Here is a 27,573-nt window from a genome sequence, read left to right as displayed (position 1 = left end):
AGCGCTGCACACTATGGCGTACTTTAACAGGCTTTAAAGCGCATTTCGACTGAAAGACGTAGAACCAAACAAAAGTTGTCACAAAAACTAATCGCAAGAAAGTGAGATATCACAGGGAGCCAATGACAGCTCATATTAAAAACTTCACGCCGTCTGAAGCGCGGGAAAACGCAGGTGGCCAAATTCCGATTAGTTTTAGCCTTGAATGTAATTTGCCGAGAAAGTGGCCAATCACATCTAGCGAAGTAAAAAAAAAACCAAAGCAATGCAGGGCACTTTCGACACTCAATTGAAGATTGCTTATTTTCTTAATTGCATGAACTGTGTAATTGTTTGCGATGATTCTTTTACATATATCTTTATCTCGCCGTTCAGAGACATCGATATCATGTGACCTCACATAATGACCAGCCCCTAGTTGGTTTGATGGTTCAGCTGACTTGCGTGCTGCACTAGTCTTACGGGGCGATAACGAATTCGAAGCCAGTTCTCTTCTACTTTCCAGTTTAACCACTACTTAATTTTTTTATTACCACCTAACTGCAATGATCTTCGGTCAACTGGAATCTTTTCGTGAAGCCTAATTACTGTACATGACTTACCTATATTTTCCTTAATAAACAGTCTGTGTAGGATGAAAGAAAGTTCTTTAAATCGCATCTTTTTCCCTTTAGCCTCTTCTAAGAAGTGTGGGATTGGCTGGGAGATTGGACCTGATGAAACTTGCTACCAGATTAACTCAAATCAGTGGAAATTGTGGGCAGGTTTGTTTGTTTTGTTTTTAGCTGCTGTATTGGATAACATCGGTGGCCAATAGGCCTGATTCCCAACGGATTTCTAGATAGCACAAGCTCATGCTTGCTTGTAGAGGAGACTGACCCAATTAAGCTCTACCGAAACAAAAATGATTTCTGTTGCTGTTATGTTTGTTTTTGTTGTTGTTTTTTTTGTTTCCGACGAGACCATATAGACGTGTTGTGAAGGTAAAAGCCAGTGACACTGATCAAAAATTGATATTCACAAATTTTGATAAACTCTTGAATTTCAGAAGCTCAGACAATCGTCTTTTGTCTTAAGTACGGTACAGTCAAAACCTCAGATATGGGCGAAAAAGGCACGAATGTTGTTCGGCAGACCCATGGTTTTAATAAAGTCCATAAGAAATTAAAAAACCCTAATTGCATTGCTTTGCCATGAAAATTTTATTATGATTGTTTGTGCATGCAACCATATGACATTCAATACTGAATTTATTTCGGTTACAGATGCACGCGCATCTTGCCTGAGCAGAGGCGGTGATCTAGTTAGCATAGTAACTATGAAGGAGAAGAACTGGTTGAATAATAGATTGCAAGCAGTCAGTGGGTGGACTTATTCATTTTGGCTGGGACTGAATGATAGAGACTCTCCTAAGCACTTTTACTGGAGTGATGGAAGTCCTTATAGATTGACCGCATGGGATGCTGGTTACCCCACGAACACACCACAAAGTGAGTCTGATTGCAGGATTGCTTGGCATTTTAAAAGGTGGCATTTAAGACAATTAAGAGATTAAATAGTGCATTCAGATTTGACTGTAAAATAAAATGCTCTTAATCCACGAAACAACGAGAAATACGGGAAAAACATTCTGCACAAAAGAGAGTCTTTCTATGAAAAATTAAACAGAAAAGTATTCACACCAGCTAAGTTGACGTTTGTGCAAGTTTCACAGCATCAAGCACTTCAGAATAACGCTGTTTCTAGCCGCGGCCGGTTACGAGCTCTTCACAGGCTTCACGTATTTTCAATCTTGGGTGAAGAGAGAGTAGTAAGAGTAAAATGTCTTGCTTAAGAAAGCAATGCTTGTGCTCAAGTTTCTTTTTCTCCAAAGAGCAAATTAGAGAAAAAAATTTTGTGATTGTTCGGGGTGGCATTACCTAGTCCATTATTTTCCTTAATCCCTCACTGAGGTTTTTCTTTATTTATTCTCTATTTATTTATTGTATCTTCCTAGCTCCAAAAGCTTGCGTTGAGATTGATACAGTCAGAGGGGCTTGGAGAGATGTGAGCTGCGGAGAATATCGACCATTTATTTGCAAAAGGAAAATGGGTGAGTTCGAGTTCGTTACCAGGTGAAGGCATTTTACAAAGAGGATGAGGAAGACTGTAACTAGTAGTTTCCAGTGTGCGCGCATAAATTTAGTTTTTCATAGAGTACGCATTACTCATGATTTCTGAGTATGCTCTGATTTATGCTGAAATGGTGTGCTGATGGTTCTTTATTAATTCTTTTGATATTGATCCCTTTATATCAATATCAGAATCTGGACGACGGCCCACCTACCCCTCCCCTAACCCAACATTCACCCTAACTTGTTATCAATTGACTGTTTTTGGGTTAGGGGAGGGGTAGGTGGGCAGTTACCCAGATACTGATATTGATCCGATTCTTTTATATCGCGTAGCAGCCAATAATCACCCTTCAGAGCTATCTTTGAAATAGCTGAGACAGTATTTGTTAAAAATAGTCAATGAACGGACTGCTAACGGTTGATATGTTTTTTTTGTTATTAGCAAGTGGTGTGAAGACTCCTGTGACTGGAAGTAAGTTTTCAATCAATAGCCATGTAAACTTTGCAATGTGGGTGACTGAATTTATCGCTTAAGGCTGTGTTTTTTAATTTCAAAGTAGACATCAGTATGGTTGGCTTTAGATTCTCGTAATATGTATGATGCTTTCCGGACATTTAACCATCATGCAGTGAGAATTAACCACGATTCTGACCTGCGATTCAACCCTAAGCAATTACTGGAATCACTTCACAATAGTTGCCGCACAACATAAGGTTATCTATTGCCCTTGGGGGATGGTGTTGGGTGGGTGAGTTTGTAGGATTTGGGGGGTTATAATGTTGTTTTCACGCAGAAGGGAGGAGCAATCAGTCGTTTCTAACAAGAGGTTGAAAATGGACTAAAGAATATTGCAATATTTACTGCGAAGTAGGGAGATGAAAAGATTACTAGAGATTCAACTATTAACTTTTGTGCAGATGTATGGAGCCAGCTTAGTAATGATAAAAGGAATGCCCCCACCCTAACTTGTTTTAAGCGCCAAGTTCTAGACGCTAGCAGTATAATTTGATTTTCTTCCTGTAAGCATGATTATTATACCTATTTTAATCCTATATTCCGAAAATCTTTTCAATTTATATACTTTTAACTATTTATACTGATACCATTTATACTATTCATACTATTTTTACCATTTATACTGGTTTCTTATCTTATCTTTTTTATTTATAAACGATGGTAGTTTTTTAGATTTTAATCCTCTTTGGAGGACCCTCGTGTAAACCACTCTTTGTAATCCTGGTATCCTCAATGAAGATCACATAATTAGTCTTATGGGGATAAATTTTATGATAACACAACCAAAATCCTCAGACCCTCTCCTTCCCGGCAATAACTAATGCCCGGTCTCTTAAAGATTTGGAACTTTAGGCTGGAAAAAATTTTAAAGTCAGTGAACGATATTTAAACTCGTAGTGTGAGTTGACTCTCAAACAGCCTTATGTGCAACCAACTAAACTGGTATTATAGTGTCTTTTTTATATTCTGGGATGGGGATTATACTTTACAACTCATTACTTTTTTACTGACCTTCATGATAGGTGTTTGTACTGATGTATGTTTATGATTTTTTAAGACTGGATTAGTGGGACAGATTACTATTGGCCGCTCGATCAAATTGTCGATGGGAAGTCGGTTGTTGGAACAGTCCCAGCTATTGTTCACGGCGAGGTGAAATCATCTAACTCGTCTCAAAATGGACACAGCGTCGTATATTTTAGGGGCTACCAGGCGCATTTGGATGCGAGACGGTTTCAAGATCCCTGCATATCGAATCTAGATAAGTGCGAGAATGGCATCTCTGTCTCATTTGTTATACAGTTCGAGGATGATGCAAAGACCTGGAAGACAAACACTTTCATTGTGTACACATTCGAGGACGTATTGCAGAAGGGTCGAGGATTTGCACTTTATTACGTCAACGGTCAATTACATACGGCAGTGAACACTCGGCAAAAGAGGTGGCATGTTTTTAAACCTTTACAGACGGGCAAAAATGTATGGCACCATGTTATGTTCACCTGGCAACGCGAAAAGGGGATTGTTCTCTACATAAATGGAAAGAAAAGGTAAGGCTTGCATCACTTGTGCAAAGAAAGAAATTCATTTCTGCATGGTGGACTCGAACTACCGTCAGATTTAAAATAATGCGTCATTTAAGTCAATTATAGGCTAACAGAGGAATTAAAAAGAACTTTTTTTGTCTTTGTTTTTAGCTCTTCTTTGTACTATGGGGTTTCTTCCTCTCACTCTAAAAGTAGCAGTTCATTTATTGTGGGAAGCAAATCCACTCAACCTTTATCTGGTGGTTTTCGGATGCGTTCACTGGCAGTTTGGAGAAGGCCGTTGACGCCTCAAGAAGTAAATCGTATTTATCTGGCCGGTAAGAATATTTTTTTGCGGTTTAGATAAAAGTATACAGTTAAACCTTTAGTAGGCAGACCCAGTGAAAAGTCCCGATCTAGTCTCTTATAATGAAGTGGACAACAAACCTTTATCCAGGGGTCACCTCTATCACTACAAGTAATTGAACAAGAAATTTGTAAATAAACAAATACTCTTTTTTATACTTTTTTTTGCGGAGAGATGGTTTAAAACATATTTTGCGTCTTTTCCACAGAGTTTGGCTCCTGTAGGGTTGGTTGGAAAGACTTTGGGCAGTACTGTTACCAGTTCAATTTGAACAAGAAATCGTGGCCTTCTGCACAAATATCCTGTGTGAACCAGCAAGCAGAACTGGTCAGCATTCACTCACCTGTCGAGCAGGCCCATATATCTCTGGAGACAGGACCTCACGGACTAGACTCACCGGCGTGGATTGGTAAAAGAAAAATATCTTTTTTACAAATCAAATCAAATTTGGTGATTTTGACTGTAGAGTTTGAACAAATTGTCTGTCATTCAGCTCCATTCCTCTCTTACTATTTGATTTCTGCAGTTCTCAACACCGGGAAAGAGTACCTCTGTCAATTCTTTCGTTTAAATTATCATCTCCGTCGTAAAAATTTCAACTTTGTGAATCTTTATTCCCTATTTTGTTTGTATAGCGTACTTCTCCTTCAGTCCTCTTTAACCGTTACAGCTTCTTTTTTAAGTGGCCCTAATCCTCTTGCGCTTAATACTCACAGGGATGCATGATCAGGGAGTGGAAAGTGAGTTCCAGTGGTCTGATGGGTCAGCGGTTCAATTCACCTACTGGGATGGCTGGCAACCTGATAACTGGCGAGACTCAGAAGATTGTGCCAATGTCAGAAATGTGAACGATGGCCGCTGGAATGATCAGAGCTGTTATAACAGTTTGCCATATATCTGTAAGAAGCCAAAAGGTGTGTTTCAGAATCGAAGAGGATTTTAAAGGACGAACTTGGTTTGTTGCTAATGCACGAGTAATTCAGTATCTTGTGTTAGATCACCATCACAAGAAAACCATGAATATGTCGATGAATGGGTGTTTCTGACGTGTTGGCATTCTTGTAGAGAAACGTTTTGAAGTGAGACGGGTTTTTTTTTAATGCAACTGCTCGTAACGTATAGTCCCTAAATCTTTAACACATTTTGTTTCCTAGAGTATATCTCACCTCATGGAATCATTGCAACATCGAGTAAGTAATTCGATATGGATCTGAGGCTTTGCTTTCATTTTATAAGTAACTGATAAATTTAGAAATCTCCAAACCAACTAATTTTTTTTCAGCTCCTAAGAAACTTTTCGTTTGCGAAAGTACATCTGCAGTTCTTAGTTGCCCAACATCTACAGTTTTGACGATCAAATCTGCCACATGGGGACGCACTAATACGACCAGATGTTTTCAAGTGAGCGTTAAACCTTGCAAGCTGAATGTTACCGCAAACTTAAATGCCAAATGTGGAGGCAAAAACCACTGTTCGTTAAAAGCCACCAATTCAGTACTTGGTGCTGACCCATGTGGAGGGGGAATTGCTAAGTATTTAGAAATTGACTACATGTGCCTGAAAGGTATGTAACACCCATAGCACATTACACGATAAATTTGATATTTACCTTGATACAGTAACACGAACGAGTTAAACCTTGTTAGAACGTATTTTTCTTTCTACTCATCATTTTTAAATCACACTTTAAAGTGGTGAGGCGTGAGTGGCCCAGTGGTCAGAGCGCTGGACTCTGGGTCGGACGGCCCGGGTTCGAGTCCTGGATGGGGCACTACGTTGTGGCCTTAAGCAAGTCGCTTCACTCACCTTGCTTCGTCTTCTCGGATAAGACGTTAAGCCGGAGGTCCCGTCTCCTGCAGGGTTTGGGGTAGGAGACGTTAATTTTCCACGCACGAGATTACTGTGTGATGGATGTCCTCCCCTGGGTTGGGTTGGGTGGATTTTAGTGTTGTAATGCGCACTCGATCATATTATCGCATGTTAGACTGCGCAATATAAGAAATAAACATTATTACTTTGAAGAAATTTAGTATTTTGAATATTGAAAGAATGATGCTCAAATATCCAGATGTGAAGTTTTTGGCGGTAGTTACTGACTCCCTTAGAGCAATATTTAATAGATAATTACTGAGGTTCGCAGCATTATACCCAATAATGCTGCGAACCTCAGTAATTATCTATTAATGAGTAAATACATTTGAACACGAGGAATACTTGAACGTTACCTATAACCGAAAAGATTTACACATCCTTCAAAGGTTGAAACCCAATTCTACTCCGTTGACCGTAAAAATGCCATCCATCTTCGGTAGTCTACTACTGCCCTGTAGGGAGAGGATGCGACGTACATTAGAGTTCCGTTCATGACGCTTACTCGGAGTTCTGCTGAGTATCTCGTACCCGCTTGGTGTGAGATCGATTTTGAAGACTTTTGCGCCTGCTACAGCGGTTTTACACCAGATGTCTTCAGCCCCGTCGTGATCATTAGCATCCTCTTTGTCCTTTAGAAGATGCTTTAGACACATTAAACTAACTCGAACTAACAAAAACCGAGTGGAAGTCTCCGGAGGTGGTGGCTTTCAGCAATACGAGCATGGATTTGTTTCCCTGCCTAAGTCGTTGTATCCTCAAAGGCCACTGAAATTTCACTTGAAGGGCACAATTAACTCATTTTCTGAAAGCTTAAAGAGATTACTAGAAAAATAAGTAAACTCTACTAAAGTGTTAAAACATTTAGTCTGGGAAAATTTCCATACTTATTTGGGGAAACAAAATAAGTAGACAATATCTCGTGTTAAATCCGCTTTCTTACTACCAAAAATTTGGGTTATCCCTCAGAAAATTAGAATAATTTGTCATTTTAATCTCCCGAAACAGGTACTGAAAATTCTCCGCTCTGTAAATTTGGCTGGCATCTTAGCCCTGATGGCTCTCGCTGCATCAGGGTGATCTTTGATCGCAAAACTTGGCAGGATGCGAGAAGCACGTGTAAAACTTATGGAGGTGACCTAGTCAGTTTCCACAGCAGGTATTCTATGATTAACTATTAATAGTCCATAAACGTATATTCTTATCATTGAAGGAACACTTTTGCATAACCTCGATTCTGTGAAGGAAGGTGCCTTGTGTTGCTTTTGCGCTACTAGAAACTTAGGACTAGGGCTTAAGTTCGTCTTCCAAAGCGTGACAATCCTCAATCCTTGTTTGATCTATTCAACATCTTTTGGTATTTGTCTACCTTGGGAAACTGCTATTCTAAGAATCATTTTTTCCGTCGCTAATAAACCAATTTTTCTTTCACAAGAACACTTGTGTGGCACAAGGTTAGCCGCTTGTTAGTTTCGAGAAGAATTCCAAACCAATGTCTTTTTGTGTTTGCAGCACAGAGAATATCTTGGTGACTTCTCTGTTAGTGGACTCCTGGAACATTGGAGAGGTGGGAGGATTATGGACGGGTCTCACAGATGCCGGTCAGAAAGGCGTGTACTACTGGTCTGATGGGTCCAAGCTGGACTACACCAATTGGCTTAACACTCAACCAGATGAGAGGATTTTGGAGGGAAGTTGCGTTCAAGCCACCTTGCAACCCGGTCGTATGAGCTGGTTGTTCTGGCAGGATGTGGACTGTAACAGCACACTTTATTTTGCCTGTGCAAAACCTCCAAGTAAGTATTTGTCTGCGTTCGATCAAGGCCAAAGCATTTCATAACTTTCTTTACATTTCCAGAACTAGACTATACAATTTTAGAAATTACCACCAAGATTTCGCTTATTTAAAATCTTGTTTTTACATTAAATTCTTAATTCCCATTGATGTTGTTTGGGAATACCTTCCATTGTTTCACGCAAACGAGTTTTGCGAGTCTTAAAAAAACTTCTTTAATGTCGTAGCTTGTGTAGAACCCTTTCAGGTATTTGGTTCTTCTTTTGACGAAAATGGAAAACTACGAGTTATAACGTTGAGGTGTCAGTGGTTCTCTCTGCTGAATACAATTACTTAATTATCAAGGAAATAGAAACATCGAAGAAGAAAAAGACATAAAAATGGATCTCAAAGAACTCTCTTCAGTAGTTTACAGGATTAAAAAATTAATAGTGTTTTGATAGTACATGATAAGAACATTTATGTGTAATTTTTTTGTGTTTGTTCATTAATCTCTTTGTTTCAAATACTTTTTCATTAATTTTAACAGATAGGCAGGTGCTACCCACCAACCTTGTTCCTTCAGGTACGTTTCCGGTTTTGTCTTGTTGATGTGTGAGTCGTAAATAGTACAGTATATGGAGTCTTAGTTCATCATCCAGGTACAGGCTCTATTTCATGGAGTTTAACTAAACTGACCAAGTAACCACTTAGGGATAATTGGAAGCTGCACTTTCTCCTTGCTAAATTCATGGATTGCTATTTTTGCGCCAAAGCTTAACTTCAAAGGAGTCGTAGTGATGTATCATGTAAGCCTGCTTAAATTGTCTGTATCATAAGAGAGAGTTTGTCCAATTCATCATTTCTAATGAATTCGTCATTTCTAAACTGTGCTAATCATGCCCATCATTAACAATCCTCGTGTATTGTTTATTCACATAGTCTTTGCGTTTGTTGAAGAGTGTTATGTTTAGTATTTCCTTGTTTTGAAACTTCGGTTCGTTTCGTTACCATCATTGGTTTGTATTTGATCTCGTTTTCTTTTTTTTTCATCCAGGACAAAGTCTGACGCGCACGGCAACTCCTACTTCTACGGGTAACACGTTTTCTTCGGTCGTTAAGATAAGAATTTTTTGTTTGTTGTTTGCTTGTCTTTTCGAGTTTCTTTACTTAATCCAAGTTATCTTAGTTTTGTAAGAGTCCACGGTAAATCTATCGGTTATTGCAAATCAAGCAGTTCAAAGTAGGCGAAGTTAACAGCCCTTTCAATTGTTTTCAGTTTTTAACTACTTGTGTCCATCTGGATGGATGACAAATGGCTCATTCTGTTACAAGTTGATGTCGCAGAGGTAAGAACCAACGTAAGATCGGTACCGGGGCAGCATTGTAACCGATGTTATTCCTATATTGTAGCGTGATGTACTGCAAGTAAGCTCGAGGACCTAAGTTATGGTTCAGCCATAAACTGGGTAGATGTCAGATTTCAAAAGAACCTAAGGTGCCAAGATAAAATCAAGTGATTATCGAAAGAAAAACCCTGTTTTTCAAATCCGTTATGGTGATCTCCCTTTCTTGTCATCACAGCAAAACGTGGACTGATGCAAGAGACACCTGTAGATCATTCACTGCAAACTCAGATTTAGTCAGCATTCACAGTGTAGCGGAGAATGAATTTGTGGCCAGTCTGTTCAGTGGCTTACTGTATACAGCTTGGATTGGACTGAGCGACCGTGGTGTGTTATATGGTAGGTTCTCTATTTTGACTTTTCAAGCAATCGTCTTTTTCAATATAGGTCTTAAAAACGCAGTCTTCAAGACAGGGGCCGTTTACTTTTTAAGCGGGATTTGGCCACAGTATCTCGGCTTCGATTGGTTCCCCCACACTAGGATAAACCATTCACTCAGCTAAGTAAACCTTTCTTCTAAATTGAAGCACTAGGAGGTTACGTTGCGGAAGCTCAGTGATAATGGGAAATCCAGAAAGACCTTTGTATTTCCATCCATCGATCGATCGATCGACAAACACTGGAAATTTTTTCAATTTACGGTCGGGATGATGGGGCGAATTTCCTGGACCAGTCACAGAGGGAAATAATGTTAAACCGATTAAATCCCAAATAATTCGAAACTGACGCTAAATCTTCTGGCACGATTAATCCGTCTTCCTTCATAAATCGAACAACTTAGTTGAGTGCACCATGGTTATTCGATGTCAGTTTTTTCTACGTCTGTTTCTAGTATCCGGGCTTTCTTTGATAAACTGCCTCCCGCGAGCAATGCGGGGACTTTTATTTGAACGTTTTTCCTTGGTCTGTAGGCTACGTTTGGAGTGACGGAACGCCTGTGCAGTTCACAAAATGGAACGTGCAGCAACCGGACAGTCATCAAGGACAACAGCCATGTGTGGAGATGTATTCTACCGGAGAATGGGGGGACACTGGATGCTACTCTGTAAAGCAGTTCATCTGCAAGATGCCACGATGTAAGTGCATTATTCAAAGTTATTTACAGAGTAGTTGTTTCTCGCAAAGATCAATTTGATGCTTTTATACAATTTCAGGCTTGAGAAGTGGAACTGCTTTGAATATTTTTAATTTCTTTATATATATATACTGTTCGATTTGATTAACTTTTAGGTATCGATTTATAAATAGACGTTGTCACGATGCTAACATTAGGTCCATAGTTTTTACGTTTATATTTATTTTATTTCAACTATAATTACATTTGAAAGAAGAAAAGAAGTTTCAGAGTTGCATTGGTTGGCGTGGTTAATTGCAAAAGACTGCTTTCATTGGTGCACAGATTAATTGAGCCTTGTCGCTAAATTTCTTGTGGCATGAATACTTCCTTCAAATTGAAGGCGACAATAGTTTATCCTATAAATATTCAATTATCATCCATGAGGGAATGTTGATAACCGAGGAAGGGGAATCATTAGCAAATCGTAAACATTTTGCATCGGTCATTGATTTTCTGTCTTACGTTTATTCATGAGCTTTTTCGACTTTTTTGCTCCGATCGTTTCCTTTCTTTATCTCTTAATTTCTCTTGTTATAGTTTTAATTTCTTAATATTTTAATTTTTTTGCAGTGGTTGTTGTTTTGTTGTGTGTGTGGTTTTTTATAACATTTTGGTGATTTGAAAAAATTGAGGTGAAAATTGGCCATATACACCTGGTAAATGTTTCAATCCATGACACTTTGATGTTTTATCAACAGCGGATAATAAACCGTCAGCAACAGTCACTCCAACCACACCTGTTCACCAAAGTGAGTTCTTAAGTTTACTGTGGTTCATATGAGGAGTTTACATCGTGGTTAAGTCTAAAATCCAGTACTCTAGCACAAATTGACTAAGAAAATTGCTACCTCTCCTGGACTAGTTCAGTGTAGGTACCTTTCCCCACACACCCCCCCTCACCTTCCCACCACCACCCCCTAGCATTTCGCCAGAATATCTTGAAAAACCAATAAAAACAGGTGCGCAAGCCTACATGTGTCTACGGCTAAGGTGATGGGAACACCCGTTTATACTCGTCGTTAGAAAGAAAGGGGCATGGTAAGACTAATGTCTTTCTCAAGCACACCACACAATGACCTGCCAAGGGCCCAAAGCTGGCCCTTCGACGCGGAGTCCGTAAGCCTTGTGAACTCCATGTTACCACTTTTCCAACTAAATGTGTTTATCTACCTCGATTTCCGAAAGGAGAAAGTTGTTTGAAGTTGTAACAAGGTATTCCTCTTTTAACAGCCTCAGGCATTTGCCCTAACAATACGATTTTGTGGAATACAATGTGCTACTATTTCGCAAATGACTCCCAGTCAAGCCGACTCACGTGGCGTGCCGCTCGACAGGCGTGTCAAAAAGAACTAGGAGGAGACCTTGTTAGTATTTTAAGTGCTGCGGAAAATAACTTCATAAAATCTCAAATCTCAGGGTAAGTTTCCTTTGAATTATTTTCAGAAGTTTCTGCAAATTATGAGGTAAACCTAAAATGCTGGATTCAAGGACGTGTTCGATATTTTGCAATGTTCTTAGGGTATTCAAAGTAAATTCAAATTTATGACGGTCAAAATCTCGAGCCCCGTTACTCAATTTTCACCCACAAGCAAGCTCTATCGTTTAATCAAACTTGAAAGCTGTCACTTGATCCATTTGTTACCTGCTCTATGGTTGTATTATTGAAAGAAAAAAATTACATCAACGGCCGTGTAAGAGAGGTGTTCCCTAGGAGAAGGTCAATCATGGCAAGTTTACCAACAGAGTTTAGTTTAATGGTCTTCTAGAAGAAAAGATGGCTGGCAATGTTTTTGTATCTCAGGTAAATTACACTGAATTTCTCCGCAAAAAGATACAACGCTTAGACTCCTTCACCATTTCACTCAAAAAATTAATTGTCCTGACAACATACATATATTTTCGAGCAGAAAGGTGATGAGAAGTTAGAAAAATATCATCCATGGTCATTCAAGGAATATCCGATTTCACTCCAAATTCTCAGACTTTTACTCAGGAGAAATGAATATCTTTAGAGTGAAAGGGTTGGTCTCACTCCCCTTGTATGCGCACGCACTTTATTGGTGTATTTTTTTCATTTAAAAGGCACAGTAGTAACGCTCTTTGGATTGGACTCAATGATCTCGGAACAGAAAGCAGCTACCAGTGGAGCGACGGTTCGCCAGTAGTTTATATAAACTATGGATGGAAAGAACCAAATGATTATTACGGCCAGGAAGACTGTTTGGAAATTGTAAAGCGTGGTTATTGGAATGACCATCACTGCAGTGTCCTGCGGCCGTACATCTGCAAAACGACAAATAGTGAGTTTCCTAGTTGTCATAAGTTGTCACTGTATGGTGGATTTAGACATAAGGTAGAAAATTTAAATAGAATTTGCAAGTGATTCCTCTCATGGACAACTCATAGATTATTTATTGGTCATCTTAAAAGTCCCTCGCTTGCATAAAAAGGATAGAACGAAATTAAAAGTCGACTGTATTATTCTTTTTAGGGCCAACTTTGAAACATAGTACTTCCTTGCACTAAGGAATTTATAAAGTTTATAAGCTAGATCACAAACGCACGTCGGAATGAAAATGTGTCTTGGTTGTTATTTGTGAAAATCAGAATTCCTGACTTGTTTTAGCTTTTATGTTTTTGTTTTTGTGTACATTTTTTTTTTCATTAAGTCTGACGCATATGTGTTTTTGGATCTTCGATTTCGCTTATTTTGAGCTGGTTGAACGGTTTCATTTGATCTTTGTTCTTCTTCTTGATGGTTTTGTCGATATGGCTGACAGATGATTATGATTTGCGACCAGAATTCTGTTTATGACACTCATCTTGTTTACACGTGCATCGAGGAAAAGATTGGGAACATTACAATATTCCCAATGTGTGTCCAAACGATCTCAATTGAAATCGTACACTTACCATATGCTAATCATATGTTTTTTTCTTACAGATTCCAGAATACAAGCTTTGACTACATCCCCTCCTGACCAATCGCGTCCTGGCCGATGTAAGTATTTCTGACAACAGTTACTGCTGCTATGTATTTTTTTCTCTTTGTAAGTATTATTCCTTCGCTATTGCATGAGTCAAGTCGCTTGGTTACTAAGTTTTGGAGTGCACGCGTTGGTAAATCCGAAAAGAACGAGATTTTATCGTTTCCTGGCCATCTCACTTTTTGGTCAATGAAAGATTCCTACAAATCTTCCGATCCTTCTCCAGAGGTCAAGTCGACAGATTCCGAGGCGTGAGGAAAATTACGTGTTATAAGGATGCATATCGCAGTAGAAAGAGGTACCCTAACTGATTTTAATTTTCTGTGATAAAGCACATGGCAGATGTAAAGACGGCTGGGTAAACTATGACAAGCGCTGCTACCGCATTGTGTCGGATCCTCAGCTGTCCTGGGAGAACGCAAGAGATGTATGTCGGAAGGGACTTAATGCCAATGTGAACGGAGACCTTGTTACTGTGAATGATCAGTAAGTACACTTGTGTTAAGTTAATGACCAAATTTCAATTGATTTCGTGGAAAAAAAACACAAACAAAAGTGGACACTTCGTTAAATGTTGAACCTTTAAGTGAAGCTACAGCAGATCGAAACTGTACCTATTTCATGTTGCAGATACGAACAGGCATTTTTGACAACTATGCTGCTGGGAAAGAACGACAATTTCTGGATTGGCTTTAATGACAAGCATGTGGAAGGCAGCTTCTTTTGGACAGATAATAGTCCTCGTAAATACACCAACTGGAATGTCAATGAGCCAACGGGCTACGGCTGGAACAAGGATTGCGTCGACATGACGTCCAGTGGAGAGGCAGGAAGATGGGGAACTGCGCAGTGTGACCAGAAAAAAGGGTTCATCTGTGAGACAGGTTTGTAATAGATTAAAAACTTGATCCATTTTGAATAAGAAACTAAATGGAAGATTGTTGACTGAAAATGTTAAAACAAAAGTTTATATCATTTTCGACCCAATGGTTCTATCTTTCAACTATTTTTCTCCAAAAATGAAGTTCTCCTCAAAAGATTAAAGCATTTGAATTAAAAACGTGATAGTAAGAAGATAGGTATCGATGTAGCACTAAATTCCCAAGGCTGTTTGATACACCAAGAGAATTTAACTGGTATATAGATATCAAAAAATGCGGACATGTGTATTTGTAGTTGGTTTTGGAAATGTTTCCCATGCATTTTCCTCCATGTGCTCAGCACCATGTAAACCACTAAGATCAGCCATGGGTTTTTAGGAAGGGGAAGAGTGGTGAGTTAAGGTCTCGGGAAATGATGATCCAAAAAGAATTCTGGTTGTATTAGTTACCTCCTTTGCTCATAAGTACTGATTTAGATTCTCTTTTTCCGCAGGAGCTGATCAAATCTCAGCGAATGGTGAGCTTGCTAACGTATTTTTTTAATCGTATTGGCAGACAATTTTGATAACAACAGGCTTTGGCCATTTGGGAATAATGGCGGAAACAGCCGCTATCGCAGTATTTTTCAAAGTTCCCTATCACCCCCACTAGCTGCAAATTCGAATGACGCAGTTAAACTCTCTCTCTTTCTCTTAAATGGAAAAATGCCGTTCGCTTCTGTGATCTGTTGGAAATTGAATCCTGAAAATTTTTATTGAAAACGAACTTAAAAATAAAACGATTAAAAAAATAAAAATAATAAAAAAATATGAAGAAAATTGAACTCTGTTGTCGTAAAATATGATGAATTGTGAGTGTCTCGTAGATCAACTATTTACCTTAGCCTCCAGCTTTGACAAAGACTTGACCTGCTTGCCTCTGAAATTTACGATAGTTTGCTTAACTTTTTTAAATGATAAGGAATATTGAAACAGTTTAAAACAGATAGGTTATGTTTTAAATGCGGAAACATCAGAATAATAGAGAAATCGATCGTCTTAAAAGCGAACGTTGACCAGACCTGGTTTTGTAGCCCGCTCACCAGTGTCTAGTGAATGGACATCGGTTCAAAGTAGGCTGCATTCTTACTGGAACACAAATAGTTTTTAGCTGTAGAGATTTTCATGTAATTGATGATTGATTTTTTTTCCGCTCCAGCTCCACCTGGTAACACGTCTTGTCCTCCAGGGTATCTTCCCTTTGGTAGTGACTGTTTTAATGTGTCTTACGTCCCGATGGGCTGGAAGGAAGCTCTTAAATTCTGCCAAGACAGGATGAATGGTAGCGATTTGATGAGCGTTCACAATTCGTTTGAACAGGGTAAAGTATACAAGGAAACCAAAACCCAAGTTCATTCTCTGATGTCCCTACGATCACAGAGCTTTTAAGTTTTCATGGCGAAGTTGTCACGAAAGTGGACATAAGGCATTGAAATTCTAAGCAGTATGATAATAAATACACTTTAGAAGCTACAACGTTTTCATACTTATCTTCAAAGGCAGTAGTTAGTAACAGTTTTCTTCCTGAGTTGCTAACATTTCCCACTTAGGGTGTACCTCGCAAAATTGATTAGCAGACGCAATTGCAAAGTGGCTTTCGCTCTTGTGTGTTTCGTGCGCAAAGTGATTGTGGGATACTGAGAGATAAATTAAACGTACAAATATCAAGCCTCGTCACACTTTTCCCTTGCAGCATTTGTCGTCATGAATTTAAAGGGTTTCCAAGGACGCTTTTGGCTTGGTCTCTCTCGTGAAGCTAATTCTAAAGACTTCCAATGGAGTGACCTTTCAATGAAAACCTATACAAACTGGGCTGCGAAGCAACCAGATGCCCCATATGACCAGAAAACGTGCGTTGTCACTAGTAATTCAGATGCTAATGCTGGAGGTTGGAGTGACGTCAATTGCTCGGAAAAAAATGGATTTATCTGTAGATTACGAAGGGGTAAGATTACTAGAATTAATCTCATTAATACTTTTCATACGGGCTCAAAACTTACCATCTCTCTCATTCAATCTACAAACATGACGCTATCGACATTGCTAATCCTAGCAGTATGCAGGACGCGTGTTATATGAACTTCGTAATAGACTTCGCTCACCGTAGAGTCTCTGTGGCTCAGTGGTAGAGCATCGGAGCATGGAATCCGAGGGTCTGAGGTTCGATTCTTCATGCGGACTCAGCATTTTTTCTTTGTCGCTCACGAAAAGACGAAAAACATCTTTCCCTGTGGAATCTATTTGTTGAACTGAAGTAAGGCAAAAAGTTTGCTCCGAACATCGTTTTCTTGCGGTGACTAAAGGTTTACTTCTGGCGACCATTTTATGAGTTCAGACGATGGCGATGGCGACTTCGAATAACAATTAGGTTTCCTCTCTATTTCATGATTCTAAAATCTATGTGACTGTCAATTATTGATTGCGTTACTTTTCAAATTGTTACTTGCAGGCGAACCGCATGTGTCACCTCCATGTAAGTATTTCATAGTCAGTGTTTTATCTAAAACCTTTTACCCTAAGAGTGACTAGTATCTAACTTCTCCGTACAGTATCACCCCTGAATCACAGAATGAATCACGAGAATTAAGGAAATGATCAGCAACCAAGGAAGCTCGTGATTGTTAAACAAAGTCTCCTTGTTAGGACATTAGCAATGTCTAGAGAGGAGTATGGAGAATATCTATGCGGATATTAAGGTGTAATACATAACAGTGGGGCGTAATACAATACAGTAGATATACCTCTAACAAGCGGTGACTTTAAGGAAACATCTTGTCAGATTATGTTTATGAAATTAGCGGGTATCAACCCAATATTATCGAACAATACAATTTCTACATATTTGGCTTGATAGATTCGTTGGTGAGAGGACTGCACCAGTATGATGGGATGGTCATGGATTCAAATCCTGTTCAAGTCCAACTTTTTTTTCCCACCATTATTCATTTTCGTGGCTAATTAAGTTGTGTGCATAACAGCGATGTTTTTCTCCTTTTAATCTACCAACAATCAGCGTCAGAAATGTTGAAATATTACTATAGAGATCGTATTAATTTCAAATAATTTATTTATTTTATCCACAATATCCTAACTCTCTTTCTCTCTCTTTTTTTTTGTGCAATTTGGAATTTTGTACTCTGTGATTGCATAACATCGAGTAGTGTAAAGCAGTGGGGTAAATGTTACGAGGCGCATTTTCATTTCTAGATTAGAAATTTTCTCCCTTTAGAATCCTTACTGAAGTTAATTTTCTCGACGATTTATATAAAACACAACTTTCAAGGGGAATCTTAGTGATTCAAGGCTCACGGTCGGAGAAGACGAGTACAAGAGTGAACGTGTAAAAAAAATTGCCCAGCCTCTCCCTCATCTTTTTTCGCTCGTTTCCACCAACTGTGACCCCTGGCGAAGGCTTTATCACCCGGGGCGATCTAAGCATTCAAAAGAGGCCGAAACTGACATATTTGGCGTTGTTTGGATTTTTTTCCAGTGGGTGTGGGGGGCACTTTTTTTGAGAAATAGGCAAGGCATTTGCTCTATTAGCCCCTCGTGTAAGTAGGCTTGTGTACTCAATATTTCTAATATTAGATTTCTCTTGATATTCTAAAGATTTTTTGTCATGGAGACTACCTCCTTTTTCTCATCGGTTGTTCTTCGCATGGGCATTAAAGTCCCTTGGTAAGAAAATGCAAATAGAGTTAATCGAATTATTTCGATTTTGTTTCAAGTGCTCGGAAGCTGCCCCACTGGATGGGAGAAATTTGACAAGCACTGTTACCTTTTCCGAGACAGTGACTTGCAGCCATGGGCAGCTGCAAGATTCAAGTGTTTAAATCAGGGTGGAAATCTTGTGAGCATTACATCAGAGCAGGAGCAAGACTTCATTACTTTCCACTATCGACGGATTTCCGCTGGAAAAATCTGGATTGGTAAATATTCATCTATTGACACCAAGCTAAAAAAAAAGTGTAATTATACGTTCGCGCAACTTTTAAAATATATTTTTTAGCCGGCTTACTCAGCGCATTGTTTACTTAGGATTGTGATACACTTGAGACTACACGATTATGAATCGTGTGGTCTCGACCGTTTCTGAAAAAAATTGTTAGAATTCCTTTTGTTTTTAAAAAAGAAGTTGTGGACGATTCATTTAGCGCGAGAGTCCTGGTAAACAGAATCTCATTTAGTTGGAAGCCTTCTATAACCCACTCATTGAGTTTTATCACTATTCAGGTTTGAATGATTGGTCGCTGGAGAGAGGATTCACATGGAGTGATGGTAGCCCTGTGACGTATCTTAACTGGTTACCCGGTGAGCCAAATGACAAGACTGGTATGGAGAATTGTATTGAAATGTGGCCACCTAGTAGAGGATGGAATGACCAGTCATGTGCTGATAGACGGGGCTACATCTGCAAACAGCCTCTAGGTATATAATCTCGGTATTTTTTCTTCTCTTTTCTTGGTAGTTTCGTTAAGCTTGATGCTCTCTGATGCGGTTTCATACATGAAATAAATCAAAAGTATCTCTTTTCCCCGTTCGGTGCGGGGAAATAAACACTCTTTCTTTTACCCCTGCGTTCCTGTCATGCTTCCATTATTAGAAATTAAGTATTGATTTTACCCCAGGGACTTCTAGACGCCTCCCCACCCGCCGGCCTAATTTTTGTTAAGAAAGAAACGCAACTGTTATTTCAACCCCCGTTTAGTTCCATAAAATAGCTTGCTGGGTGACCAACTCATCAGCGGTCAACTAATTGCTTCCGTGAATGTAGCACTATGTTCCTCTTTTTGAAAACGCTCTCTGTTGTCTGTTCTTGTACTATGTGCCTGTCGTTAACAATGCAACCCGCGCTGATGTCGGTTGCTTTACGAACAATTTCCATGCACAAAATTAATAGCCGTTGCGATTCAGATTAATCCCATTTCTACTGGGGTTAAAGTGATCACAGAGTTAGATTGAGAGGCGAGTCCACACCTGCAGCAAGTGGCAAGAATTGAACTATTAAAGTCTACCTCCCAGCTGTTTGGAAAAAGTGTAAAAAAGGTTTCATTTCTTGTTATTTAAAGATACTTTTTCAACATTAAGATTTAGAAGATACATAAAGGAAATCATGTTTAAACTTGATCGTCCTAAATCTACCTTTAATTTTACTCCAGAATGTTCTGCAGCTCTGGGCATGAGTAATGGTGCCATCAGCAAAAGCCAGATCACGGCTAGTTCTATGTTGGCATCATATGGTCCGGATATGGCCCGGCTAAACTCTATGTCAGCTTGGTGCGCCAAGGCACAATCTGGGCAGTACATCCAGGTGAGATGCGTGTTTTTTAAAACATGGTGCTTGAAATGGTTTTAAAAAATATGATTGAAATTAAAAGTGGAGACGCTAAATGCTAAAAACCACCATGGGCACAGAGACATTGTAGCTTCGGGCCAGGAATTGAAAGTCTGAGAAAATGAATTTCAAGGTCGTGAAATTTTAGTATGGGTCAGTGAAAACTTAATAGGTGATAATAAGTCGGGGAAATCAACATCGTAGCACTATTACTCTTTCATTTTCCCAAATTTCAGCTTTTCAGTTAAACCCATCAGTGGCCCCTCGGGGTTCCACAGTAGTTATCGAAATTTTTGACGTTATTGTCACCATTAAGAGTTTAAAAATGGAAAATTGTGATCATTTTCTTTTGCAAGAGCAAGGAAACCATACGATGTAAACAGAGCTTAAAGACATCCAGACTTCGCAAACATATCTGTGATACCTATTTTTTCTTTCAGATTGATCTGCTTACTGAAACTCGCCTAAACAAAATTGCTCTTCAAGGCTTCACTCTCAATGGTCTACCCAGCTTTATAAGGACGTTTACACTACAAACAAGCGAAGATGGTGTAAATTATGAGACATACCAAAGGAATGGTCGAGATGTGGTGAGGTTTTACCATACCTATTGATTCTTCTATTTGTCTGGCGCCAAGCAAGTGAAAAAGATGATTCTTCTATTTGTCTGGTGCCAAGCAAAAGAAAAGGATAGTTCTTCTATTTGTCTGGTGCCAAGCAAGTGAAGAAGATGATTCTTCCATTTGTTTAGTGCCAAGCACGTGAAGAATATGATTTTTCTATTTGTCTGGTGCCACGCAAGTGAAGAAGATGTAGTAGACCTAGTAGCTCCAGAGAACCAAGGTATTTTTGGTCCAAGGGACAAAAATTATTTTAAAAACAGAAGGACATGTTTTATCATATTCTTTTCTGACGAGAAGTGTGATTGATGAAAAGCCAAGATCTACCCGCATTGTTCTAACCAGAATCGTAAGAAACTCAATAACGTAAGCAACGCATTGGAAGGGTAATGAAGAGAATATTTTATTATTTTATGTGATCTTTGTCAAACGCGTGTAATGTTCATAGAATTTTTATTGAAGACGTAGTAATATTTACTCGCGCGGACTAGCTGTTACTGGATGACCGATAATTTTTTGCCCTGTAGGTGTTTCCTGCAAACCATGACGCCAATTCTGTGGTCACTAAATCTGTTAAACCAACAGTTAATACACGCTTGATAAGAATAGTACCAAGCTCTTGGACCGGCTCTTTGTGTATGCGGATGGAACTTTATGGCTGCCCTATTGGTATGAGCTGATATGATAGGTTTTTACTCAGTAAGGACCCAGATTCTTACTTGAATCAAACATTAGTAGCGGAATAAGAAGTGGTGAAATAGTTCTACACGGCAAAGAAGAATAAGAAAGCAACTAGAGTAGGAAGGCTTAAAAAACATGCAAAGAAACAAACAAGCGAATAAATAAGCCAATCTTTGCGAAGAAAAACAATAGAATAAGGTAATATTCTTGTTTCCAAATTTATTCACACATCCCTTACTATTTATATATTTGCAGCTTGTCAAACCCCTCTTGGGATGCAGTCTGGGTCCCTCAATGATACATCTCTTTCAGCTTCATCGACGAAAGACAGCTCCCATAAGGCTGCCAACGCTCGCCCGTTTCGTGCAGTTGGGTGGTGCGCAAAGGTAATGTCATTCATTCTTTCCCTTCTCTACACTTCTCCCAGAATTTGATGTGAGCCTTTTTCTGCAAGGCTACACAAGGCCTTATTTAGCCAAGTCTCGCTTACTTGATCCAGTGGATACTTCATATCATTATGTGCTTTTTGAATTATCGTGAGGCTGCCCATCCAAAGTGTGGTTAGTTTGTGTCCTTCTGATATGCGAGAGAATCATGCGGTCTCTTGTTTTCTTCTTTAACTTAAATACCTAAAACAAACAGCTGTAAATTTTGTTCAGTGTTTTAAATTTACGCAGTTGGTTAGACGTATGGTGCAAATATAGGAAAATGTGTAGTTCTGTGATTTTAGGCAACCAAAGTATGTTTATAACAAGTACTGGTACATTTTTTATGTGCATTTACCAGATCGTTTAGATGCTCTTTCTTCGTTGCATCAAAGGGTTTGGCAACCGTCAATCGACGAAAGAGGGCTTTTAAATTGAATAACTTTATGTCATGAAATGTAAGCAACTCAGTGAACCAATTAGAACTCAAGTCAAACTCGGCTGAAAAGCGCCATGCACGGGGAAACGCCATATGGTTTGCGATTTATTTTTATTGGGAAGTGCTCATAAGCTTCTTGGATAAAATACAGGGTGAAGTCGTTTATCTTCGTTATTTTTATAAAGTATTGACGAAAGAGAGTGGACATGTATATAACCTCCTCTGTATTTTCCTTTGCAGATTTTAGATAAACATCCTTGGTACCAGATTACTTTTCCAGGCTGGGAAAGGAAGATTACAAAAATAACCACGTGGGGAGGGGGCAGAGGGTCAGGGTTTGTCAGTGTGTACAGTCTAAAGTCCACACGTACGCTTGACGTAGACATCACGGTTTGGTCAGACTACCAGGAAGGCGGAAAAACCAGGGTCAGAGACTGATGTGACTTATGTTGTTAAAAATAAAAAACGGTTGTTATTGGTCAATGAAACTGCAAATGGTTGAATTAGTCTTTACAACAAATTTATAGAAAAAGAAACCAATTAGACTTAAAACTCTTCGATTTTCCGTTTTAAAGGTTTCGTTTTTGTGGTAAATTATTAGCTTAGAACTGTGAAATTTTATAACTAGTATAACATTTAACATCAAACACATTTTACGTGATTAATATTTATGTCACTATGTTCTGGTATCACAGAATTTCCGAGGCAATCAAGACGCTGTTAATCCGGTGTCGCACCTCCTGGCAGAACCAATCATAGCGGATGCATTGCGCATAAAGCCGCTGGCCTGGTCGTCAATTGGTGCTTGTCTACGCCTTGAAGTCTTTGGATGTGATAAAGGTGAGTTTTCTTTCTTAAAATGACTTGTCTTTTTCAACGCAACTTTGATAATGATGGCTTGCTGAGCAGGAAATCCAAACCTTCGTTTAGTATAGAAGGTACTGACTTAATATCCCGTGAACAAACATGGGAAGTTACAAGCCTTATCAGTCCCTTAGAGACTTTCCTGTCATTAATCAAACTTTTTCTCGTTAACTAAACTGGGTGATGAGTCACTGCGAAGTTTCTCTGCGGCAAACCCTTCCGTCTTTATGATTATCTAACTAAATCAGCGCGAATTCCATCAATTGAAATTTGCGACACTTCTCGTTACCTACAAGCGCGATGCTTTTCTAACAAAATAAAATTCCTGCCTCTCGAGTCAAATTGTCGCTGACCTGTCCCACGTCGTGTCGCATACAAATACTTGTCTACCCACCTCCCCTACCTAAAGGCCCTTGGTCACGTGCTTATTCTGCCTGCTGGGTTTTTCCAATTGGCAGAGATGCGGCTCGACCTTTCTTGTCAAACTGCTCTTATTTTCCAGGATGCAACTCTGCCCTCGGTTTAAGGCAAGGGATCATCAAAGACTCAGCTTTATCAGCGAGTTCATCATTAGACGAGGCCCACTTGGCCAATAAGGGTCGGTTAAATGGAAGTACTGGGTGGTGTGCATCTGATAATTATAGAGAGAGCTACTTTGAGGTAAGTTGTTTCCCCATAGTTATTGTTCACTGAAGTGGATATAGATATCCATCACTTTCACCCGCACTGAGGAGAATAACTATTTAAGTTTATACCTCACAGAAACCTTTGGCTGGTCGGAGATCAATAGTACTTTTTATTGGCTTTACTTACAAACCAGCCAGTTAGCGCACGCAAAAATACTATTCGCCTATGTGGTATATACTAATATGTGATATCTCCCGGTAATTGTCAATTCACGTTCCAACGATTGTCTCTTTTTCGTCTCTGGAAAATGCTTCGTAGGAAGAGAAAATTTACCTCACCAGTTCTTATTTGTTGTCTCGTTTCTTCCCATTTCAAGGTTGACTTCGGAGTTGCGATGAAAGTAAGCACCGTAGCTATACAAGGAGCTGAAGATGGTAAGGGGTACATCAAAAGTTACATTGTGAATACGAAAGACTATGCTGACGGACCATGGACTCAATACAGGCAGAACGATAAGACTAAGGTGGGTAATGTGACGTAAGTGAGCGTCTTGATCTGAATTTTATATCATATCATTGATTATTTGTAAAGGAATATGGAGTGTTCTGCAACCTCCGAAATGTATCACACATAAAAAAACAGGATCATTGGATAATGTAGTTCAAGACTTTTTATTGGCTTAACCATCATTGGTTATGAGCTATTATACCGTACGCGCACATGAAGACGAGTTCAACCGAAAGTGGTTTTGTACACTGTATCATTCCGTTTGTTCTTACAAAATAAAGTTGAGAAGATGTATCTTTATTTCGGGACGTTTTTGATAAAACAATTATCTCACTCGCCCTTGTTGGATATAAATGAGATGATTGTCAGCAACTCTACTGGCCTCGTTGGCTATCTATCATCTCATATCTAACGCGCGCTCGTAAAATGATTGTTAAATATCAAAAGGCAAATAGTTATAGATATTGTACAGATTGTTCTTAGACACAAAAATGGAACTGTGAAGGCTAGATTACGATATTGGATCAACACCACACGCAAGAGAGAGAGTGCCTCTTTACCAGCGTCAGATACTTGCCTTTGCCATTCCATTGCCATTCTTTTGGTTGATGTTGTCAATTTAGACGGAAAGTTTACGTTACACAATATTTTAGGTCTTCTTGGCAAACGTGGATTTCTCATCAATAGTGAAGAACTCATTCCCTTCTGGTCTGCGGGGAAGGTATATCAGGATAAAGCCAAAGACATGGAGTGATCGACCGTGTCTCCGTTTAGAATTGTATGGCTGTAAGAGTGGTAGGTACACCTAAATAACTATAGATATCTCTTTGCCAATTACTATTACTCTAAAGTTGCAAGCAAAATAGGCAATGGTAGATAAACTGTTCAAAATTCAAAATGATGATATACAAGGCGCAGTGGAGGAGCCAAACCATTAATACCGCGAAGTAAATCAATTGATTTGCAGATCATCAGATTTTAATTTCAAAGGCTTCGACGCCACTCGGTTATTTTGTTCCCTACCAGTAGTTAATGGCAAACAACGTCAAACTAATTATATTTACCTACGTACAGATACGTCTGTGAGTAGCAAAAATTTTTGCTCGTTTGTTACTTACTCTATGGGTCTTACTCCTCTTTCTAATCCCAGTACGGTACTTAGTTGAACTTTCTCCTTACCACCATGTGACTAAACAGTCTCCTGTCCCATGTCCCAAACGAGAGTTTGATAGGACAGCTATATTCAGGGGACTGAATTAAGGTGCTAATACCCTTCAGATGGGATGAACAACTTTTAAAATCAAACTGGTGCTCTCGTGTAAGTAAAAACATGCAGTTACCGCGGAGACTTTCTGCCGTGTGCATCATTGTCGAGAGAAGTAGTTGCCTTATAGCTAGCTTGCTGAACACTCCGCGGTCTGGGTGGATCATTCTGTTGTGTTCTTTCGGCAAGGTCCTCTCGATACCTTTTTCCAACCATGAATATATCCGAGTACAAGTTAACTATCAAGGGGAAATATATGATGGAGGAAGGGCATAAATATCCTTCTTAGTTTTTGTCTCTTTATGCTACATCAACTGGGATGAGGTACGATTGGTATGCGGCTCAGTCTCAAGTAGACATTAACTTTAGTTCTGCACAATATCACCATCTTTGTTTCCACTAAATGCTACTGTTGATGTGGTTAGAGTTGATTTGCAGCAGTCTGTTTTGTTTGTTCACTTTCAGATTTGCAACCAACTATCATCCCATCAGTGAGTACAACACCATCAGCAGGTAAACACTCTCTTTATGTAGAGAGTGTGCAAAGGATTGCAAAATTGATGTGTCCAGTATGCTTTGTGCACAGTATGTTATGTTCTACAACTTTTTCAGAAGTTTTCGTGATACTTCGAAAGAAGTGAAAATCACCTTCGAAATCATACGGAGAATTAATATGCACACGCAACATCATTTTCAGAATCACTCAATGAGTCGTCGTTGGCACAAAACTTCCTGAATAGAATCATAAGTTAATGGGATATCAGGAGGAATTGTATTCGTTGCATTTGTCCTCCGATTTCTTTAAATCCTGTTAATTCACGGGTCAGATTTTTAGGATTAGTTAAAGGTTAGAACTGATGCGGACTTTTTCAACATTAGTCTGTGAACTTACACCGCAGAGTCACTAAACTACCAGAAAATAAGACAAGTCAAACTTTCACTGTGCTGGTAATCTGAAGACTACAACGTTTACTTTTCAGTTCTAACGTATAGAGGCTCAGTAAAGTTCTCCAACAAGACATGGACTGATGACCTCGAGAATCCTGGTAGCAACGCATTCAAGACTCTCGCAAGGAAGATAGAAAAATCGGTACAAACTATTTTGGCCAGTTTTAATCCATTGCTTTCAATGTTCATATATTTAAGTCTAGACTACTATATTCTATTGTAAGCCACTTTGATAAATTCCTGTATGACAGATTGAGACGTCATTCCGATCGCCTTTTGCCCTCTTTATTTTTGTTAGATTGCTGACTTGTACAACGACGATAAGAACGATGAAGCATCAAAAGCCTTCTTGAATGTTACAATAACCGGATTCAGGTATATTGTGGCTTTCCAAGAAACACGTGCGAAATAATTGAACAAAGTTCCGGCCACTTCTTTGTTTAGTTCTGGTATCATAGAATCTTAAATAGTATATTGAAATCTCTCTGTATTACTTAATTTAAAATTGTTCATTTTGAACCCTCGCGAAAGCCCCTGTAGCTGTAGGCCCGTCTAGCTGTAGGCCCGTCTAGCTGTAGGCCCGTCTAGCTGTAGGCCCGTCTAGCTGTAGGCCCGTCTAGCTGTAGGGCTATTTAGCTGTAGTCTCGTCTAGCAGTAGGCCGGTCTAGCTGTAGGACCCCTTAGCTGTAGGTCCCTGAAGCTGTAGGCCCTTCTGGCTGTAGGCCCGTCTAGCTGTAGGCCCGTCTAGCTGTAGGTCCCTCTAGCTGTTGGCCAGTCTGGCAGTAGGCTCCTCCAGCTGTAGGCCCCTCTAGCTGTTGGTCCGTCTTGCTGTAGGCCCTTCTAGCTGTAGGCCCGTCTAGCTTTAGGCCCGTCTAGCTGTAGGCCCGTCTAGCCGTAGCTCTCTCTAGCTGTAGGCCCATCTAGGCGAAGGCCCGTCTAGCTTTAGGCCTTTCTAGCTGTAGGCTCCTTTAGCTGTAGGCTCCTCTAGCTTTTGACCCGTCTAGCCGTAAGATCCTCAAGCTGTAGGCCCGTCTAGCTCTTAGCCTGTTGATGTTGGCCCGTCTAGCTGTAGGCTCTTCTAGCTGTAGGCTCTTCTAGCTGTAGGCTCCTCTTCTTGTAGGCCCGTCCAATCCCTTTTACGGGCTGAGTAACATCCAAATTACTTTCATACGGAATGTTTCTGAAAAAAGTATGAGATCCTGGGATATAAGATCTTTTCCTTTTTTCTAATCTGGTTCATCATAAGCCTGTTTGGAAACTAATTTTC

General features: G+C 39.4%; 1 protein-coding gene across 3 annotated transcripts in view; it reads left to right on the top strand.

The window, feature by feature from the left end:
• LOC113672313 (uncharacterized) overlaps nucleotides 1–27,573 on the top strand; it is a 39,685-nt gene that overhangs the window by 8,937 nt on the left and 3,175 nt on the right. For 2 of the 3 annotated variants that reach the window (XM_089182641.1, XM_089182642.1), the window contains exons 10-50: nucleotides 675–764; nucleotides 1,266–1,490; nucleotides 1,997–2,092; nucleotides 2,557–2,586; nucleotides 3,689–4,181; nucleotides 4,329–4,495; nucleotides 4,733–4,933; nucleotides 5,241–5,438; nucleotides 5,679–5,714; nucleotides 5,807–6,088; nucleotides 7,402–7,552; nucleotides 7,906–8,189; nucleotides 8,718–8,753; nucleotides 9,225–9,263; nucleotides 9,447–9,516; nucleotides 9,752–9,912; nucleotides 10,485–10,649; nucleotides 11,389–11,439; nucleotides 11,921–12,107; nucleotides 12,773–12,990; nucleotides 13,635–13,691; nucleotides 14,010–14,163; nucleotides 14,308–14,561; nucleotides 15,052–15,075; nucleotides 15,756–15,917; nucleotides 16,290–16,541; nucleotides 17,046–17,069; nucleotides 18,325–18,525; nucleotides 18,830–19,024; nucleotides 19,756–19,907; nucleotides 20,372–20,521; nucleotides 21,079–21,220; nucleotides 21,488–21,618; nucleotides 22,337–22,522; nucleotides 22,792–22,936; nucleotides 23,463–23,620; nucleotides 23,964–24,110; nucleotides 24,748–24,889; nucleotides 25,824–25,871; nucleotides 26,339–26,448; nucleotides 26,605–26,681. In XM_089182641.1, coding sequence (XP_089038767.1) covers nucleotides 675–764; nucleotides 1,266–1,490; nucleotides 1,997–2,092; nucleotides 2,557–2,586; nucleotides 3,689–4,181; nucleotides 4,329–4,495; nucleotides 4,733–4,933; nucleotides 5,241–5,438; nucleotides 5,679–5,714; nucleotides 5,807–6,088; nucleotides 7,402–7,552; nucleotides 7,906–8,189; nucleotides 8,718–8,753; nucleotides 9,225–9,263; nucleotides 9,447–9,516; nucleotides 9,752–9,912; nucleotides 10,485–10,649; nucleotides 11,389–11,439; nucleotides 11,921–12,107; nucleotides 12,773–12,990; nucleotides 13,635–13,691; nucleotides 14,010–14,163; nucleotides 14,308–14,561; nucleotides 15,052–15,075; nucleotides 15,756–15,917; nucleotides 16,290–16,541; nucleotides 17,046–17,069; nucleotides 18,325–18,525; nucleotides 18,830–19,024; nucleotides 19,756–19,907; nucleotides 20,372–20,521; nucleotides 21,079–21,220; nucleotides 21,488–21,618; nucleotides 22,337–22,522; nucleotides 22,792–22,936; nucleotides 23,463–23,620; nucleotides 23,964–24,110; nucleotides 24,748–24,889; nucleotides 25,824–25,871; nucleotides 26,339–26,448; nucleotides 26,605–26,681 — 6,091 coding nt within the window. The remainder of the gene's footprint in view (nucleotides 1–674; nucleotides 765–1,265; nucleotides 1,491–1,996; nucleotides 2,093–2,556; nucleotides 2,587–3,688; nucleotides 4,182–4,328; nucleotides 4,496–4,732; nucleotides 4,934–5,240; nucleotides 5,439–5,678; nucleotides 5,715–5,806; nucleotides 6,089–7,401; nucleotides 7,553–7,905; nucleotides 8,190–8,717; nucleotides 8,754–9,224; nucleotides 9,264–9,446; nucleotides 9,517–9,751; nucleotides 9,913–10,484; nucleotides 10,650–11,388; nucleotides 11,440–11,920; nucleotides 12,108–12,772; nucleotides 12,991–13,634; nucleotides 13,692–14,009; nucleotides 14,164–14,307; nucleotides 14,562–15,051; nucleotides 15,076–15,755; nucleotides 15,918–16,289; nucleotides 16,542–17,045; nucleotides 17,070–18,324; nucleotides 18,526–18,829; nucleotides 19,025–19,755; nucleotides 19,908–20,371; nucleotides 20,522–21,078; nucleotides 21,221–21,487; nucleotides 21,619–22,336; nucleotides 22,523–22,791; nucleotides 22,937–23,462; nucleotides 23,621–23,963; nucleotides 24,111–24,747; nucleotides 24,890–25,823; nucleotides 25,872–26,338; nucleotides 26,449–26,604; nucleotides 26,682–27,573) is intronic. The other variant, XR_016179802.1, reaches the window with a different exon arrangement.

Source organism: Pocillopora damicornis, chromosome 9 (genome assembly GCF_964200805.1).
Source record: "Pocillopora damicornis chromosome 9, jaPocDami1.2, whole genome shotgun sequence".
Lineage (NCBI taxonomy): Eukaryota > Metazoa > Cnidaria > Anthozoa > Scleractinia > Pocilloporidae > Pocillopora > Pocillopora damicornis.
This window is presented reverse-complemented; position numbering and strand designations above follow the sequence as displayed.